The sequence below is a fragment of the Ornithorhynchus anatinus genome, chromosome 12, assembly GCF_004115215.2.
Source record: "Ornithorhynchus anatinus isolate Pmale09 chromosome 12, mOrnAna1.pri.v4, whole genome shotgun sequence".
Classification (NCBI taxonomy): Eukaryota; Metazoa; Chordata; class Mammalia; order Monotremata; family Ornithorhynchidae; genus Ornithorhynchus; species Ornithorhynchus anatinus.
In genome coordinates, this window is record NC_041739.1 from 40,575,155 (window position 1) to 40,590,228 (window position 15,074).

The following is a 15,074-nucleotide window of genomic DNA, read 5'->3' on the forward strand; positions in this document are numbered from 1 at the left end:
AGTGAAGTGACTTGCCCAAGGTCACACAGCAGACAGGCGGCGGAGCCGGGACTAGAACCCATGTCCTCTGACTGCCAAGCCCGGGCTCTTTCCACTCAGCCACGCTCCTTCTCTGGACACAATCTCTCCTCTCAGGAAGCTCAACTTTCAGTCAGTATCCTTCTTCTGGCCTGGTTCAGGACTCTGGGAGTGGATCTGGAAGCTGACAAGGTGTAAAATAGTATTTTCTGCCTTGCTGCCGCAGTTCTCCGTCATCCTACGCGTACGCTCAGTCAATCGCCCGGTCGTACTTATTGAGCACTTGTTACGTGCGGAGCGCCCTACTGAGCACTTGGGAGAATAGAATCCAACAGAATCAGCAGCCACGTTCTCTGCCCATAAATTCACGTGCATTCATCCGCTTGTAACCAGGCTTCCATAAATGAATAAATTATGAGAACATCTGCCATTCCCTTGGGCTTTTCTTTTTAAAAGTAACGGCGCCTATATTTCACCAGGTGCCAGGTTGCTCCTCAGAAGGCACAGGGAACGAAACATTACGGAATGGCTCTCCCGTTGTCGGAGAAGGCTCACGTGGCATGTTTCTCATGAGCAGTGGTTGAGGACTGCAGCAAGCAAGACGGAATCATTTTCAGGGCTACGTTTCCTCCTCGATGAGCAGTCCTGCCTTATCTACCCAATCGCTCACATCTATTGAGCGCTTAGTGGGTGCAGAGCACTGTTCTGAGCGCTTGGGAACGTACAGTATAACAGATCTGGTAGGCATGTTCCCTGCCCACAGGGAGCTTACCGTCTAGAGGGGGAGGCGGACGTTAAAGTAAAATCATAAGGGGGATTTTGTGGGCCCTCCTCTTGGAAACATTCATAAAGCCTGTAACTGCCCTTGTGACTTTTGCTATTAAAGCCTTATTCAGTGGTGACTAAAAGCCCTTTCTTTGTTTCCTCAGGAAGCTTCAGGGCAAGTTATTTAAGACAACGGCAAGGGGGGGATAAAAATACCAGTGACCGATACCAAATGATCACTTTATGTAAAAGATCCATCTCCAAAAATCGCAGAGTATTTTCAAGTACCCCGATAGGTCTCTGCCTTTGGCTGGCTTGAAACCCACTCTTGTTAAACATCACTACATTATTCAAGTGTCTAGCGTATTCTATAATTTAGGATTGACAAGGGAAGACGCCTATCGGTTCTTTGTCAATGGCAGGGCGAATTTAGCCTAGAATTTAATAGCTGTTAAATTTGGAAATGCAGACAAGAGGCTAAGCTCTGGCTCTTCCCAATCAGTCAATCAATAATATTTATTCTCTTCCCTCTTCTCACGCTGAATGTACCCTAGAATCGTTAGACTGCGAATTGAGAAGCTCAGGTTTGTATTTGATTCTAAAGGATGCATTTCTAGAAGTCCAGGGGCTCTAACACCACGTTCCACAAAAGAAATAGCAAATTGGAAAATTTAGGAGTAGTAGAATAGTATTAAACACCTACTGTGTGCGGAGCACCGTTCCGAGCACTGGGGAAGATGCCCACTGCAGTCTGTTTGGCACTCGTCTATTCTCAGTGTAGAGGAAACCTCAGGATTTGGAGTCAGCGACCTATTGAAATTAAAGGCAGAATTCCCTTGTGATTGATGGAGCTGTAGAAATTCGTAGAAAGCCTCATAATTTCTATTAAGTAGATCTCCATGTAATGGGATTCAAATGTGAGATTCAGATGTTGTGGGATTCAAATATTGTTACCTGAGACTTTTGTCCCTCGCTTTAGATGTTGTTAAAAGTATTATTTCTAGCTTTATTTGTCCGGTTCTTAATTATTTTAATGCATTACAATTACAGTAGGATTTTTCCCAGTGAGCTCTTGGTGAGGTTTGTGTTGCATTTTATGTTGCAGACGGTGTTTAATATGGTGGTGGAAGTGCCACGCTGGACCAATGCTAAAATGGAGGTACGGGATCGTTTGGCATTTAAAAGATTATTTTCCAATTAGAACGTCACTATACTCGGTTACTGTCTACCTGTCATGTGCATTTGCCATTTTCAGAATTTTCCTTTCTTAAGGTAGAAAATTCCTGCTCCACTTCCCCCCCCCCCCCATTAGCTTCCCAAACCAACCTTTTTTGCAATTTTCAAAATTCAAGGTCTCAGGAGTCATCCCATTTGGAGTCAGTTGACTTCACATAATAATCTTCCTTGGGTTTCCAGGTGTCTGAACTGTGGGTCTGAGGACCGAATGGACTCCTTTTGTAGGAATTAACAAGCACATCTGGAAAATATTTCCGAGTTGTATTTTTGTTCTGAGACACCAATAAAACCCCCATTTTTGAGTTTGATGCCGTATTTGTCGACCAATGCAAGGTATTTGAGTGCTTACTATGTGCAGAGCACTGTACTAGGCGCTTGGGAAAGTACAACAGAATTAAAGTTCTGAATTCTGTTTTTAGATATTTACCTCTGCAAAGATAAGATTTTGCTGGCCAGCCTTGGATTTTTATTAGCTATATAAGAACATTTTAGTGCGTGGTTATTGCACTCTGAGTTTTTTTTTCCCTTTTATACGGAAGACTGCATGTCTTTCAGGAGAGTTCCCTTTTGAAGTTCAGAAATGCTGACCGTTTCTCCGTATTGATTGATTTACTATCCCTTGAAGATCTAAGCAAAGTGTGTTGTTGATATTGTTAGCTGAGAATTTTGTCCTTCCACTTTAGATGTTGTTAAAAGTATTATTTCTAGCATTATTTAGAGAGGTCTTTTATCCAGTTCTTAATTATTTTAGCGCATTACAGTTACAGTAGGATTTTTTCCAGTGAGCCCTTGGTTAGGTTTTCAGTAGTTAAAAGAGAATAAAAAGCGGGGCGATTAGATCTTCCCTCCCCTCAGGTTCTCTGCAATTTCCAGTCTCCATAATCCTCCCCGCCTCCCCCCCAGAAGAAAAGGTATGGGATTTGAGGATGGGTGAAATTCTGCCTTATTTAAGGCTCTTTCTTCATCTTTCACCATTTTTAGACTCAATATTAGAGGCAGGTTTGTGTCATCAAGTAAGTGAACAGTTAGTAGTGGTTGGAGAATATCTCTCGGCCACTTGACAGAAACTTTAAAACCAACCAGTTACCGATAGTTACGGGATAACTGCTTTTATTAACACCCCAGTTTTTATTCTCTTTCAGCTACTGAAAACCTAACCACGAGCTCACTGGAAAAATTCCTACTGTAATTGTAGTGCATTAAAATGAACTCGATTTTACTTGTCGAGATTAACAGAGCCACCCTAAAATGAGCCACAGTCAATCGATTAACCCTCTAACCATTTTCATCTTTTCCCTTGTTTCAAATAATAATCTCGTAGCATCATAACGTTTCCTTCTTGGACCAAGACTTTATTTTATTGATTTTTTTTTTTATGGTAGTTAAGTGCTTACTATGTGCCAGGCGGTATACTAAACATTGGGGTAGATATAAGTTAAGCAGGCTGGACACATTCCCTGTAATCCGTGGGGCTTAATCCCCACTTTACAGAGGAGATCGTCGAGGTACCGAGCAGTTAAGTGACTTGCCCGGGGTTACACTGTGGACAAGCGGTGGAGCCGGAATCGGGTAATATATTATCGATAGTTCGTAGCTTGTAAAGCAGCGATGACAGCAAAACCTGTTTTTTAAAATCTAGTTTTAATTGTTGAACTGAGCTAAGGTAGTCGGGATATGAAAGAGTGTTAGGACATGGTGCTTTAAAAGCATTTTTCAGCTAGCGAGCTAGAAGATTAATTGCTGTTCGTTTCTCATTTCTCTTTTTCCCCCTCGATCCGCTTAGATTGCCACGAAGGAGCCATTGAATCCTATTAAGCAAGATATAAAGAAGGGCAAGCTACGATATGTGGCAAATATCTTCCCTCACAAGGGTTATATATGGAATTATGGTGCCCTCCCACAGGTAACGTTTTTGTTTATGATGGTGAAACTTTTCTGTTGTCGGTGTAAAATTGCCTTATCGGTCCTGAGCATTACCTGAAATCCAATCAACTGTAAGAAGAGTTTGTTTTAGGAGTTTGCACATTTGGAATTTTTTTATGCACTGTCTCACCGCATTGACGGAATCGGTTCTTAGCAGTGGGTTTATCCGTTCCCACCTAATTCAGTCAGGGGTTCGACGTTTTCCGAAACGTCAGAGCGTAAAATGATCGCTGTGCTACTCGCGGTATTCGTTAAGCGCTTACTGTGTGCCAGGCTCTGTACTGAGCACTGGGGTGGAGACGAGATAATCAGGTTCCACGTGGGGCTCACAGTCTAAGTAGGAGGGAGAACAGGTATTGAATCCCCTCTTTGTGTCTGAGGGAACTGAGGCACAGAAAGGTTAAGGGATTTTCCCGAGGTCACACGGCAGGTACGCAGAAGAGCTGGGATTAGAAGCCAGGTCCTCTGTTTCCCAAGCCCTTGGTCATTCCTCTGCACGACGCTGCTTCCCTGTATAGTCGCTCTTCGGGGCTGTTTCGCCATGCTTCTGTCAAGCGTAAGCGATGGCCATCGCAAGCCACCCGACTAGCCAACATGGCGGCCGGTACGACAGCTCCCGAACCAGACCTTCCCCAGCCGGCCACCTCACAAGCCCGCCGTCCTCGGCGGCCCACCCCAAGCAGCCTGCTGTCCGCTCGGGTCCTAGAGGCCGGCGTGGCCACCTCTCTAAGGGAATGCCGTCCTTTAAGTAGCTCGGCGTCGGTTGGGGGGCAAGCTGGGGGTGGGCGGTGGGTGACGTTCCTCCCCTCCCCCCGCTGGGTCCCGGCGAAATCCGAGGCGGGTGGACGATGGAAGCCCCTGGCGGGGGGGCAGAGAGGACGAGCGCGGTGGTCTCGGCTCCTGCCAGCGGGGACGGGGCCGGGTCTCGCTCTCTCGCGCCCCCTTGCCGTCCTGCCCCGCGGTCAGAGTAACGGTTGGAGCCGGTGATTCGGCGTGCCCGCCGGCACGAGAGCCGACGCTCAGACCCCCCGAACTCCTCGTCCGCCGGCCAAAGTCCCATCTACCCGGGACTGCGGACTGCGCAGACCTTCCCCGTTCCCCTCGGCGTGGCTCGGTTTCCCTTGGCAGACGCCCACGAGATGGCAGCAGAGACCGAAGTTCTCCCCGCCACCTCGGGGACGGGACGGGGCCGTGCCAGGAGCCGGTGGGGGGAGACGGACTAGACCCGGCCGCCGGCGGGGAGGCCGTCCGATGCCCGGCCCGCTCCCTGGTACGGAGGGGCAGCCCCCTCCCACTCGCCGCGGGAGTCCGGTGGAGCCCTGCGTCCGGTCGGCCTTGCAGACCCCCTTGAATGATGTATCGGTCGATGGACATCGAAGGACGGGAGCCGGGGGGAGGAGGAGGGGCGGGGCGGTGGTAGAGCAATTTTGGCTGGGCCGACAGGGCGGGGCGTGGGACGGAATGACGTCGCCTATCACGCGGGACCTAGGCGCGTCTTGATCCGGATCCTCCGTCGGTAGACTATTTCGGTTCGACCGAGGGAGGATAGACGGTCACATCTTTTCCGAGCGGTGTCTTTCCCTCGGACCGAATTCATTTTCCCCGAGTCGATTCCGCTGAGGCTTAATTGCCGTGCTCGCTGACTCGGTGCTGTCCCGTGTTTATGAAATGAGAGTGGAAGAGAGGTAGAGAAGAAGAAAATCCGGGGCGAAGTAGCCTTTCGAGCTGGGTAGGGAGTGGCGGGGGGCGGAAGGCGTTTTTCTCCCTACCCCGTCTGTCCCGGTCCTATCCCCCCCTTCCTTCGCCTCCTCGGTGTAAGACGACTGCTCCCCAAGCAGTAAAATGAACCGAAGAGACGTGTGCCAGAGTATAACAAGAATCGTTAGGCGGAGGAGCAGCTGCTTTTATGTTCACTTGAGCCGTCGGAACCCTCCATCTGTCTGGACGCTCGCTTTTTTCTTTTCCAGTCTTGTATGGAATTACAAGATACTCTTTAGCGGACGACTAAGCCTTAGGGACAGCTGCACATGCAGAATAAACACTGACCGGAAAAGAAAATAGAGGAAAAAAAAAGTTATCTGTGGAAGATTAGACTGTCTTGTGTAGCAACGGGCCACCCACGTGGACGCCTTCTAGGAGAAGAAACGGGCAGTCCGATATGGTCTCCGGGAAGGAATGAGAATGTTTATCCCAGTTCAGGAAACGACAGGTGGTTCGGCCACCCTTGGGGTCGCTAGAATCCGAGCCTGGGAAAGGAGTGGCGGTTTGGGCGGATGGCAGAGATGAGTTGGGGCTCTGAGGGGGAAGATGGGAAAATCTTCACGGCTTTACATTTTTAAGCCTCCACCGCTCCTCAGCTCCTCCCTCCACAGGAAGATATTTCAACTTGAAAGACCCTTTTCTGCCATGATATTGGAGGGCGTGTGGCAGTTATCCACAGCCTTCGTTTCCGAAAGAATGAACGCCCACCAGCGGGGGCTAGGCGTGGAAATCAACTTAAAAGGAGCCGACTCTACGGGAAGATCCTGAAGGTGAGGAGGCCAGAAAGAAAAAAAAAAAATCCGAGAGAGGCGGAGCGGACTCTCGGGGCAGGTCACTGGATTGTCAAAAGTGAGGTTTCCATCTGACAGCTTTCGGTTATTTCGAAGGACTGTGGCGAACGGCTCCACGGGGCCGGGATGGAGTCTTGAGTGTAGCTGACAAGCGGAGCTTGGCCAAAGGACTCCACTTGGAAGCGGTAAGGGGTTGACTCCGCCAGCATCCGACTCTCCGACTCCCCGGGAGCCGGCGTCTGCCCTCCCCCTCCGCGCCGCCGAGATGACTCCGTCCCGTCCTGCCTTCCGCCTCCCCCGGCCTGAGGCTTCCACAGAGCCCGGGAAAGACCGTTGGCTGCTGTATCGGTCACTGCGGCTACTGTTTTTCCTCAACTCTGAGTCTCTCTTTTTTTTTTTTTTAAGGTATTTGTTAAGCACTTATTATTTGCCAGGCACTGTTCTAAGCGCCGGGGTAAATGCAAGCTAATGAGGTTGGAGAAGGTCCGTGCCCCGCGTGGGGCTCTCGGACATATCCCCCATTTTACAGGTGAGGTAACTGAGGCACGGAGAACTGAAGTGGCTTGCCCAAGGTCTCCCAGCAGACGAGCGGTGGAGCCGGAATAGCATCCAGGTCCTTCTGAGTCTCAGTCCCGGGCTCCATCCGCTAGGCCCGTCTGCTTCTCAAGGAATAATAAAGACTCTCAAGGAGTAATAATGATAACCGTGGGGCATTTGTTCATTCATTCAATAGTATTTATTGAGCGCTCACTGCGTGCAGAGCACTGTACTAAACGCTTGGAATTTGTTAAGCTCTTACCACGTGTCAAGCCCTGTTCTAAATACCGGATGAGAGTGGACACAGTCCCTATCCCACATGGGGCTCCCTGTCTAAGCAGTCGGGAGAACGGGTATTTAATCCCATTTCACACCTGGAGAAACCAAAAGCCGAAGAAGTGACTTGTCCAAGGTCACCCAGCAGGCAAGTGGCGGAGCAGGGATTAGAAGCCAGGTCCTCTGACTCCTAGGACCGGGCTCTTTCCACGCTGCTTCTCGGGCGTGGTGCTCCTCTAGCCACAGGACCCTGTGGATTTTGCTCAAGGTTTGTACGGTTATCCGCCTTCTAATTTAATGTTCCATCATTTCTGACGTCTGCCTCCGGGCCCCGCTTACACTCATAGATCGCGAGGTCCCCATTGGACTGTGTCTAATTCCCACCTGTGTATTCTCTCCCAACACCTAGTGCTTGGCACACGGTAAGTGCTTAAATGCTCTCCCTCGTACTACCGTTCTAAAAAGTTAAACCGATTCTCAAAATCTAGGTATATCAATAAGTCTTTCCTCAACGTGTAACTTTCTCCTCATCTCAGTCCTTCACCTTGTCCCTGCCTTTCCGTTCGGCCGTCCTCTTCCCCAGCCTCGGCCTTAACGCGGAGGTGGATTTTCTTGCCATTGGTTTTTCGACGACGGAGGTTTGAATTTTGTCGAGAAAATAAGAGTTCGAGGCGCGTGACCGTTAGCCGCTAGATTTTCGGCCCACGACGCAGGACTCTTGCACCAATTCAGGCGTGTCGTACTGCTCGGCCTGCTAATGGTCCGTTCGGTCATTCGCAGTTTTCGCTGCGATAGTTGGCGAAGATAAGGCCAACCTCCCTCCAGCTTCCCCTTAAAAAGCAAGGTAGGATTTTCCTCCATTTCATTGATTCATTCAGTCTTATTTACTGTGCGCTCACAGTGTGCGAAGAGCTTGGGAGAGTACACTATAACAACAAACAGACATATTTGAAATGGATTTTGGAGCAGATTAAGCTTTCTTTGGAAGGCCAGGGGACTTAGATCGGCGTATTTTGGACACGTCATCAGGAGGACTGATTTTCTGGGGAAGATACTCATGCTAGGAAAAGTCCAGGGAAAACTAGGGAGAGGCAGACCGACAGCTAGATGGATAGAGACCCTAGCGACGGTAACGGAAAAACCGTTAGGAGAGTGGTGGATCGTGGCAGGGGATGGGACGTTCTGGAGAAAGCGTATCCGTGGAGTCGCTGGGAATCGGAAACAACTCGACGGCACCGGACCGTAATAATAATCAGTAGCCTGGCAGCCCTTAAAAGGGGCCCATGTTGACGCGCCGTTGTAAGAAATGGCTCCACCCTGTAACCTAAGCGTTGAGAGCAGCGGATGGGCTCACCTGGAAAGGGAGCTCTCACTCGTGGATACCGCCGTCAAGCGAGCCGGACCCGTGTTTCTCGTCAAACGCATTTATTCCCTAGGTCCGTCTGGGGAGCCTAATGTCCGTGTGCCTTCCTTAAATCGGTTCATCTCCAGTCGGTTCTGTGTTTTGCCGCTCTTCTGTGATTTGGCCTCTAATATAAAGAAATCTGGACAGAGCGGTTTCCAAGCCAACCGTGCTTAGAGGAATGCTCAAGCAGCGAAATGCTGTTTAAGGAGGAGTTTTTCCGTTGGCGTTGCATTCACCAACGTCTTGTCATTCTCTGAAACCGGCAGCTCTCCAGATCCACAGTGCATTAGTACCGTGCGCTATGCATCAATTAATTCGTTATGCATCGGTGTGTAGCGCATCTCCTGCATTAGCTACAAGGGGGGCGCCCCGGTTTGGCCGCGAGTTATATTTGGTGTTTCCGGGCTTAATTCTGCTCCACGTGCCGCTTAATTCACAAAGCCGTGTGCCCGTGAGCAAGCGTTCAGAGGACTCTCTCTCCGTCACGGGAGGGTTTAAGAGGTCTCTGGTGGCTCTCGGATTCACCATTTTAATCCTCACCGTCGTCTCAGTTCATAGCCTTGTGTAGAAAGGTTGTTGGTTAGCAAACTCTTGTGCACGTGAGAACTTCTGCTCTGCTCCCTCAGAGAAGTACTAGGGGAAGGGGAGAAGGAGCCTTCCAGGGAAACGGGAAGAGAGGTCAGTCTTGGAGAATTCCGGGCCGGAGAAGCGTGCTGGACTCTGAGAGCTCGGGGGCCGGGGGGTCGCCTTCTGTCGGACACCTGGCTTCCTCCCTGCTCTCCTCCACACCGTTGAGGGGACTCCATCCTTCATCCCGCCTTCCAGTGCCCCAGCGGGAAAGAGAAAAACACCGTCGACGTGAGGCTCCTTCCAAAACCCTGGGAAGGCCGTGGACGTGGTTGGCTGGGGCTGAGCTTGTACCCTGAACTCTGAGCCCGCGGAGCCTGAAATTCTGCTCTCTAGCTGCTGATGTTTTTTCTTATTTTGGCTATTTGTCCTTGTCGTTTCTGTTGCTTTAGTGTTCTACTGTTGTGTCGCTCCTCACGAGTCCGTGCGAGTCTGCCTCTTCAGTTGAGTCTCAGATCATAAGCCCCTTGAGGTTCAAGTTCCTTGTCTGATTCCCACCTCTGGTAATAGTAGAAATAATCATTGTGGTGTTTGATAGGCACTCATCATGTGCCAAGCTCTGTACTGAAAAGTTGGGTAGATACAAGAAGATCAAGTCAAACACCCTCCCTGTCTTGACACGGGGCTTCCAGTCTAAGGGGGAGGGAAACAGGTATCGCATTCCCGTTTTACAGCCGAAGAAACCGAGGCACAGAGAGGTTGAGTGGCGTGGCCAAGACAAGTGGCAGAACCGGGATTAGGATCCAGGTTCTCTGACTCCCTGGCCCTCGATCTCTCCACTAGGCCGTGACGCATCTCAATATACTGGTACGTTTCCAACTGGTTTCAACCCGGAGCCTCTTCACGTACGAGACAGATGCGATAACCACTATACTGCAGAACCTCTGGATCGTTTCCCAGGGCTGAACACGGTGCTTTGCACAGAGTAAGCGCTTAATAATACGCTCACTACCCTTTCTGTTGCTTGGGTTTCTTGCCAGCCCTCTCGCCTCTCTTCCCTGAAGATCAGTGAACCATCTAATCTATCGAGAGTGTGTACGGGAGTATTTCAGGAGGCGATAATCATAATAATTATGGTATTTGTGAAGCGCTTCCTATTCGCCAAGCACTGTTCTCAGCGCTGGGGTAGATACAAGGTAATCAAATGGTCCCACGTGGGGCTCACAGTCTTCATCCCCGTTTTAAGGATGAGGTAACTGAGGCACAGAGAGGTTAAGCGGCTTGCCCAAGGTCACACAGTGACAAATGGCGGAGTGGGGATTAGAATCCACGTCCTCTGACTCCCAAGACCGGGCTCTTTCCACTAAGCCACGGAGGAGAATTTCCATATTCACCTGCCTGTTTGCCCCACTTTTTGCCTAATTTGTGCAACCCCAAAAGAGGACGGGGTTATTATATGCAGAATTAAATCGAGAGTAGGGGGGAGCAGGAGGATAAAGAGAAGGGGAAGGAAGACCAAAGGAAGAAGAACCTTTGGCAAAGAAGGTAAACGAGAGAGTAGAAGCTAGAGACTCTCCCTATAGAGAAGCAGCGTGGCTCAGTGGAAAGAGAATGGGCTCGGGAGTCAGAGATCATGGGTTCGATTCCCGGCTCTGCCAGCTGTGTGACTGTGGGCAAGTCACTTCACTTCTCTGTGCCTCAGTTCTCTCATCTGGAAAATGGGGATTACCTGTGAGCCTCACGTGGGACAAACTGATTACCCTGTATCTACCCCAGCGCTTAGAACAGTGCTGGGCACATAGTAAGCGCTTAACAAATTCCGACGTTATAATTATCTCCCAGGGAGGGAGGGTCAGGATGCTCCAGACCGTTAGGATCCCGTCGCTTCAGTGTGGGAAGCTAATCTACGTTGTAAAACTTGAGAGGATTTGGAATCTCCTTTTTTTTGGAGATCTTCTGCAGCCTTCTAGTTCACGCAGTGCGACAGATCTAATTTTCAGATCACGGTTTGCTGCGTGACTTTGGGCAATTCCCTTCACTGCTCTGCGCCTCCATTAAAATCATCTCTAAAATGGGGATCCAGACCGTGAGCCCCACGTGGGCCTCGGACTGTGTCCAACCCGATTATCCCGTGTCCGTCCCAGTGCTTGGCACAGTGTCGGTCCCATAAGAATTGCTTAACAAATCCAAAGAGAAGAAGAGTCCGTCGGCCTTCTCCACTAGAGCGTGCGCTCACCGAGCCGTTGAATGCCCCATTTTCTCCGCCCGTGCCCTCTTCCGCGGGCGGTTCGTCAGTCGTCCGGATCCGAGGAGGAGAATCCCTGAAATCGCAGGAGTTGAGCAGAAAATAGCTCAGATGGCCACCTGAGAATTTCTCCTCTTCATCCGCCAATCCCCGGCCGGGCACGTCACGTAAGCCGGAGGGCTAGAGGCGCTGTCTTGGCACGGGGCCACCTTCATTTCGCCTGGAGCGGGATTAAAGAAAGGGAGCCCCAGAGGGGATCTCCGAAGGAAAATCTCCGCTCTGTGGGCCACGTGGTCACATAAAATGTCCGAGAGATTGGGAGCTTGTCGGGGGGGAGCAGCATTTCTTGGATCGACTCTTCTCCCGGGTGGAGGCTGTGAGTAGAACAGAAGGAAGAACGTTGGGTTGGGGATGAGGTGGAATGACTTTCGTTCGGTGTGTTCCGAGCCTTCACAACCTGCTAGGTGTTGCTCGGAGCGTCGCCACAACTCATCGTGTGCCCTCTAGTTGTTTACATTTGAAGGATGATATGCAATTCTTGAGATCTGGCCCAGTTGAACGGAGCATTACACTCAAACTGGATCTTTTTGGCAATCTTGAGTACACCATTCCTTGAGCTTTTCGGTGTAAGTTGCCGTTTTTGTCCAGTTCTGCAAAAAATGCTATTTTGGGATGTCAGTTTCTCTTTGGTGGCTAAGAGAATGGAATCTTGCGTACTCTTTTAGGCGAAAGCATTCAAGAATAACCCAAGAGCTTCTGGACCTCTCCGGTGGGGGGAAGGAAGAGGGCGTCCGTGAATAGAATAAAACGAGGCAGAAAAGCAATTGTTCCTTCCGTGTTAGTGTAAAGAAAATTGGGTTTCACCAGTAAACTTTGAAAAAGTCCTCCTAAAGAGATGACATTTGCTCCAGCCCTGATACCGTGGCAGCTCAGCCGGCGTGGTGACCGCAGGAGTGACTCAGGTACAAATCTTGGCAGGCAGCAGGAGACAGAATTGAAGAATCAAAACCCTGAGAGAGAGAGAGAGAGACCTTAAGTTCAGTCACTGACCGAGCCGGGAAGAAGTGGGTGTCGGGGATCTCATCCCACTTTGAGTTGTTTGATTTCTTAGATAAAGAAGCGTGAGAAGCAGAAAGAGCAAGCCTGCGAGTCAGAGGACCTGGGTTCTAGTCCTGGCTCCATCGCTTGTCTGCTGTGTGTGGTCTTGGGCAAGTCACCTCTCTGCGTCTCAGAATCCTCATCTGTAAAATGGGGATTAAATCCCTCTTCCGCGTGGAGCAGGGACTGTGTCCGACCTTATTGCCTTCTATCTACCCTAGCACTTAGAACGGTGCTTGGCGCACGGTACGTGCTTAACGAACGCCGTAATTATGATTACTTTATATCTGAGGGGCGGGAAACAAGGACGGATAAATACAGATTCTCTTTGAGTCGTCGAGTCTCGGAGGCCTTCTGCCGTGTTGGCCTTGAGCGGGTCTGAGGAGAACTTTCCCTTTGGGATTATGGGTGTCTGTCAAACTTAATGGTTAAACGGTAAGAGTGAAATAAAGAGATGTAGCGGGAGGGTATCGGAGAATCTGAACTTCTTTTTTTGTTGTTGTTATAGACTTGGGAAGATCCCCACCACAAAGATCACAACACCGCCTGCTGCGGGGATAATGATCCTATTGATGTCTGTGAAATAGGCTCAAAGGTACGTCTCTGTCCGAAAGGACCATTTTCACATTATTGTTGATGTATTGATGCCAAAGATGAGAGTTGGAAGGGTGGTTTTGAAAGTCATAAATTCTAAAAAGCTCATCTGGCTGTTGAGAGCAGAGTGCCCTGCCCGAAAACTCATGCAGTAAGTTTATGTGTGTTGTTTTTCCGAAAAGCCATCCGGGAACACGAGAGGACGCTTCAGCTACGTCTACGGGTGATGCGTTTCACACCGCGTGTGTCGAGGCCTGAGGCTTTTGGGTTAGGAACCCACTGGAGCGAGTACCTTGTTATGCCAGATTCTCCCGTGGCGGAAACTGTTCCGGGTTGCAGGTGATATTGGGAATGATCGCTTTCTCATTCCTTAAGGAGGCCGAACTTTCCCGTTTGGGGCACTGCCGCGAGGGGGATGTGGAGGCGAAGCCATCGTCCAGTCTGCCCATCCACCTGTCCCCCCTACCGCCCTTCCACCCCTTCCCCCGCATCCCGATTTTCGTAGCTGCAAGGAAAGCCACGGCTCTGTGTAGACTGGGGAGTTTCTGAACGGGAACTGACAGTGGCCTAAATCAGGTCTTTCCGCCTATTATCACTCAGTGGTATTTATTGAGTGCTAGCTAAGTGCAGAGTACTGTTAGGAGAACACCTTACAGTAGTAGGAAGACACGATCCCTGCCTACAAGGAGTTTACAGATTCGAGGAGACAAGCATTAAAATAAATCACAGATGTGGATAGACGGCTGGGGGAGGGTCGATATCGAAACGCCCAAGTGAACAGGCAGAGGAACGATGTAAAGAGGAGGAGGTAGCCACTGGAGGATTTTGAGAAGTGGGGAGAAATGTGCCACGTGGTGTTTTAGAGAAAATGAAAAATGAGCCGGGCAGCGGAGCGAAGTATGGAATAGAAAGGGGGAGGGGTAGAGAGCAGGGAGATCTGCAAGGAGGTCGAAGCAGTCGTCGAGTTGCTAAAGGTCAAGTGTCTGGTCCAGCGTCGTGACAGTTCGGATGGAGAAGGAGGGGTGGAACCTGGAGATGCCGTGAAGGTAGAATGACAGGATCTGGTGACCCACCGGATGATTGAAAGTGAGAGGCGAGCCGAGCTTAATGCCGGGTCTGCGAGCTTGGGAGATCGAGGATGGTGACGTCGTCAACTGTCCTGGGAAAGTTAATGGGGAGAGAGGATTCGGGGGCAGGGAGATGAGCAGTTCAGTTTTAATCATGTTACGTTTGAGGCGTTGGCCATATAGCGATGCCTGGAGTCGGGCCAATGTGAGAAGGAGGGGCTGGATCCGGGAGCCATCCGGATAGCGGTGGTTGTCGAAACCGTAGCCGGTCAGTCGTATTTACTGAGCACTCAGCTGGGTGCAGAGCCCTGTACCGAGTGCTCGGGAAAGTACCAGCAGATGAGCTAGCCAGGGGAGTGGATGTTTATAGAAAATAGCAGGGGACCCAGAACTGAGCTCTGAGGGAACGGGAGGCGGAGGAGGAGCCCGCGAAAGAGGAGCAGCCGGAGAGGCGGGAGGGGCACAAGTAGAAGACAGTGCAAGAGGCAGCTGAGAGGTCGAAGAGGATCGAGGCGGAAAAGAGTACGTTAGATTTGCAAGGAGGAGGTCATTAGCGACTTTAGGGAGAGCAGTTTCCGTGGAGCAGAGGGGACTGTGCCCGGAGGGGTTAGGCGGATGGGCAGGCTGGACGAAGGGAGTCGGTCGAGAGGAAGGGGAAGCGGTGTACGGGAACGACGAGGAACGGTCAGGAGAGGGATGGGAGAGTAGCCGGATGGTGCAGCGGAGTCGAGAGAGCCGAAACACACATGTGGTATGTTTGAAAGAGTGGAAGTTTTCGTGGGAGAGCGAGT

General features: G+C 50.5%; 1 protein-coding gene across 2 annotated transcripts in view; it reads left to right on the forward strand.

Moving 5' to 3' along the window:
• The window catches only part of PPA2 (inorganic pyrophosphatase 2), a 114,779-nt gene that overhangs the window by 20,519 nt on the left and 79,186 nt on the right, over positions 1 to 15,074 (forward strand). For both annotated transcript variants that reach the window (XM_029076819.1, XM_029076820.1), the window contains 3 exons: positions 1,889 to 1,942; positions 3,803 to 3,922; positions 13,131 to 13,217. In XM_029076819.1, coding sequence (XP_028932652.1) covers positions 1,889 to 1,942; positions 3,803 to 3,922; positions 13,131 to 13,217 — 261 coding nt within the window. The remainder of the gene's footprint in view (positions 1 to 1,888; positions 1,943 to 3,802; positions 3,923 to 13,130; positions 13,218 to 15,074) is intronic.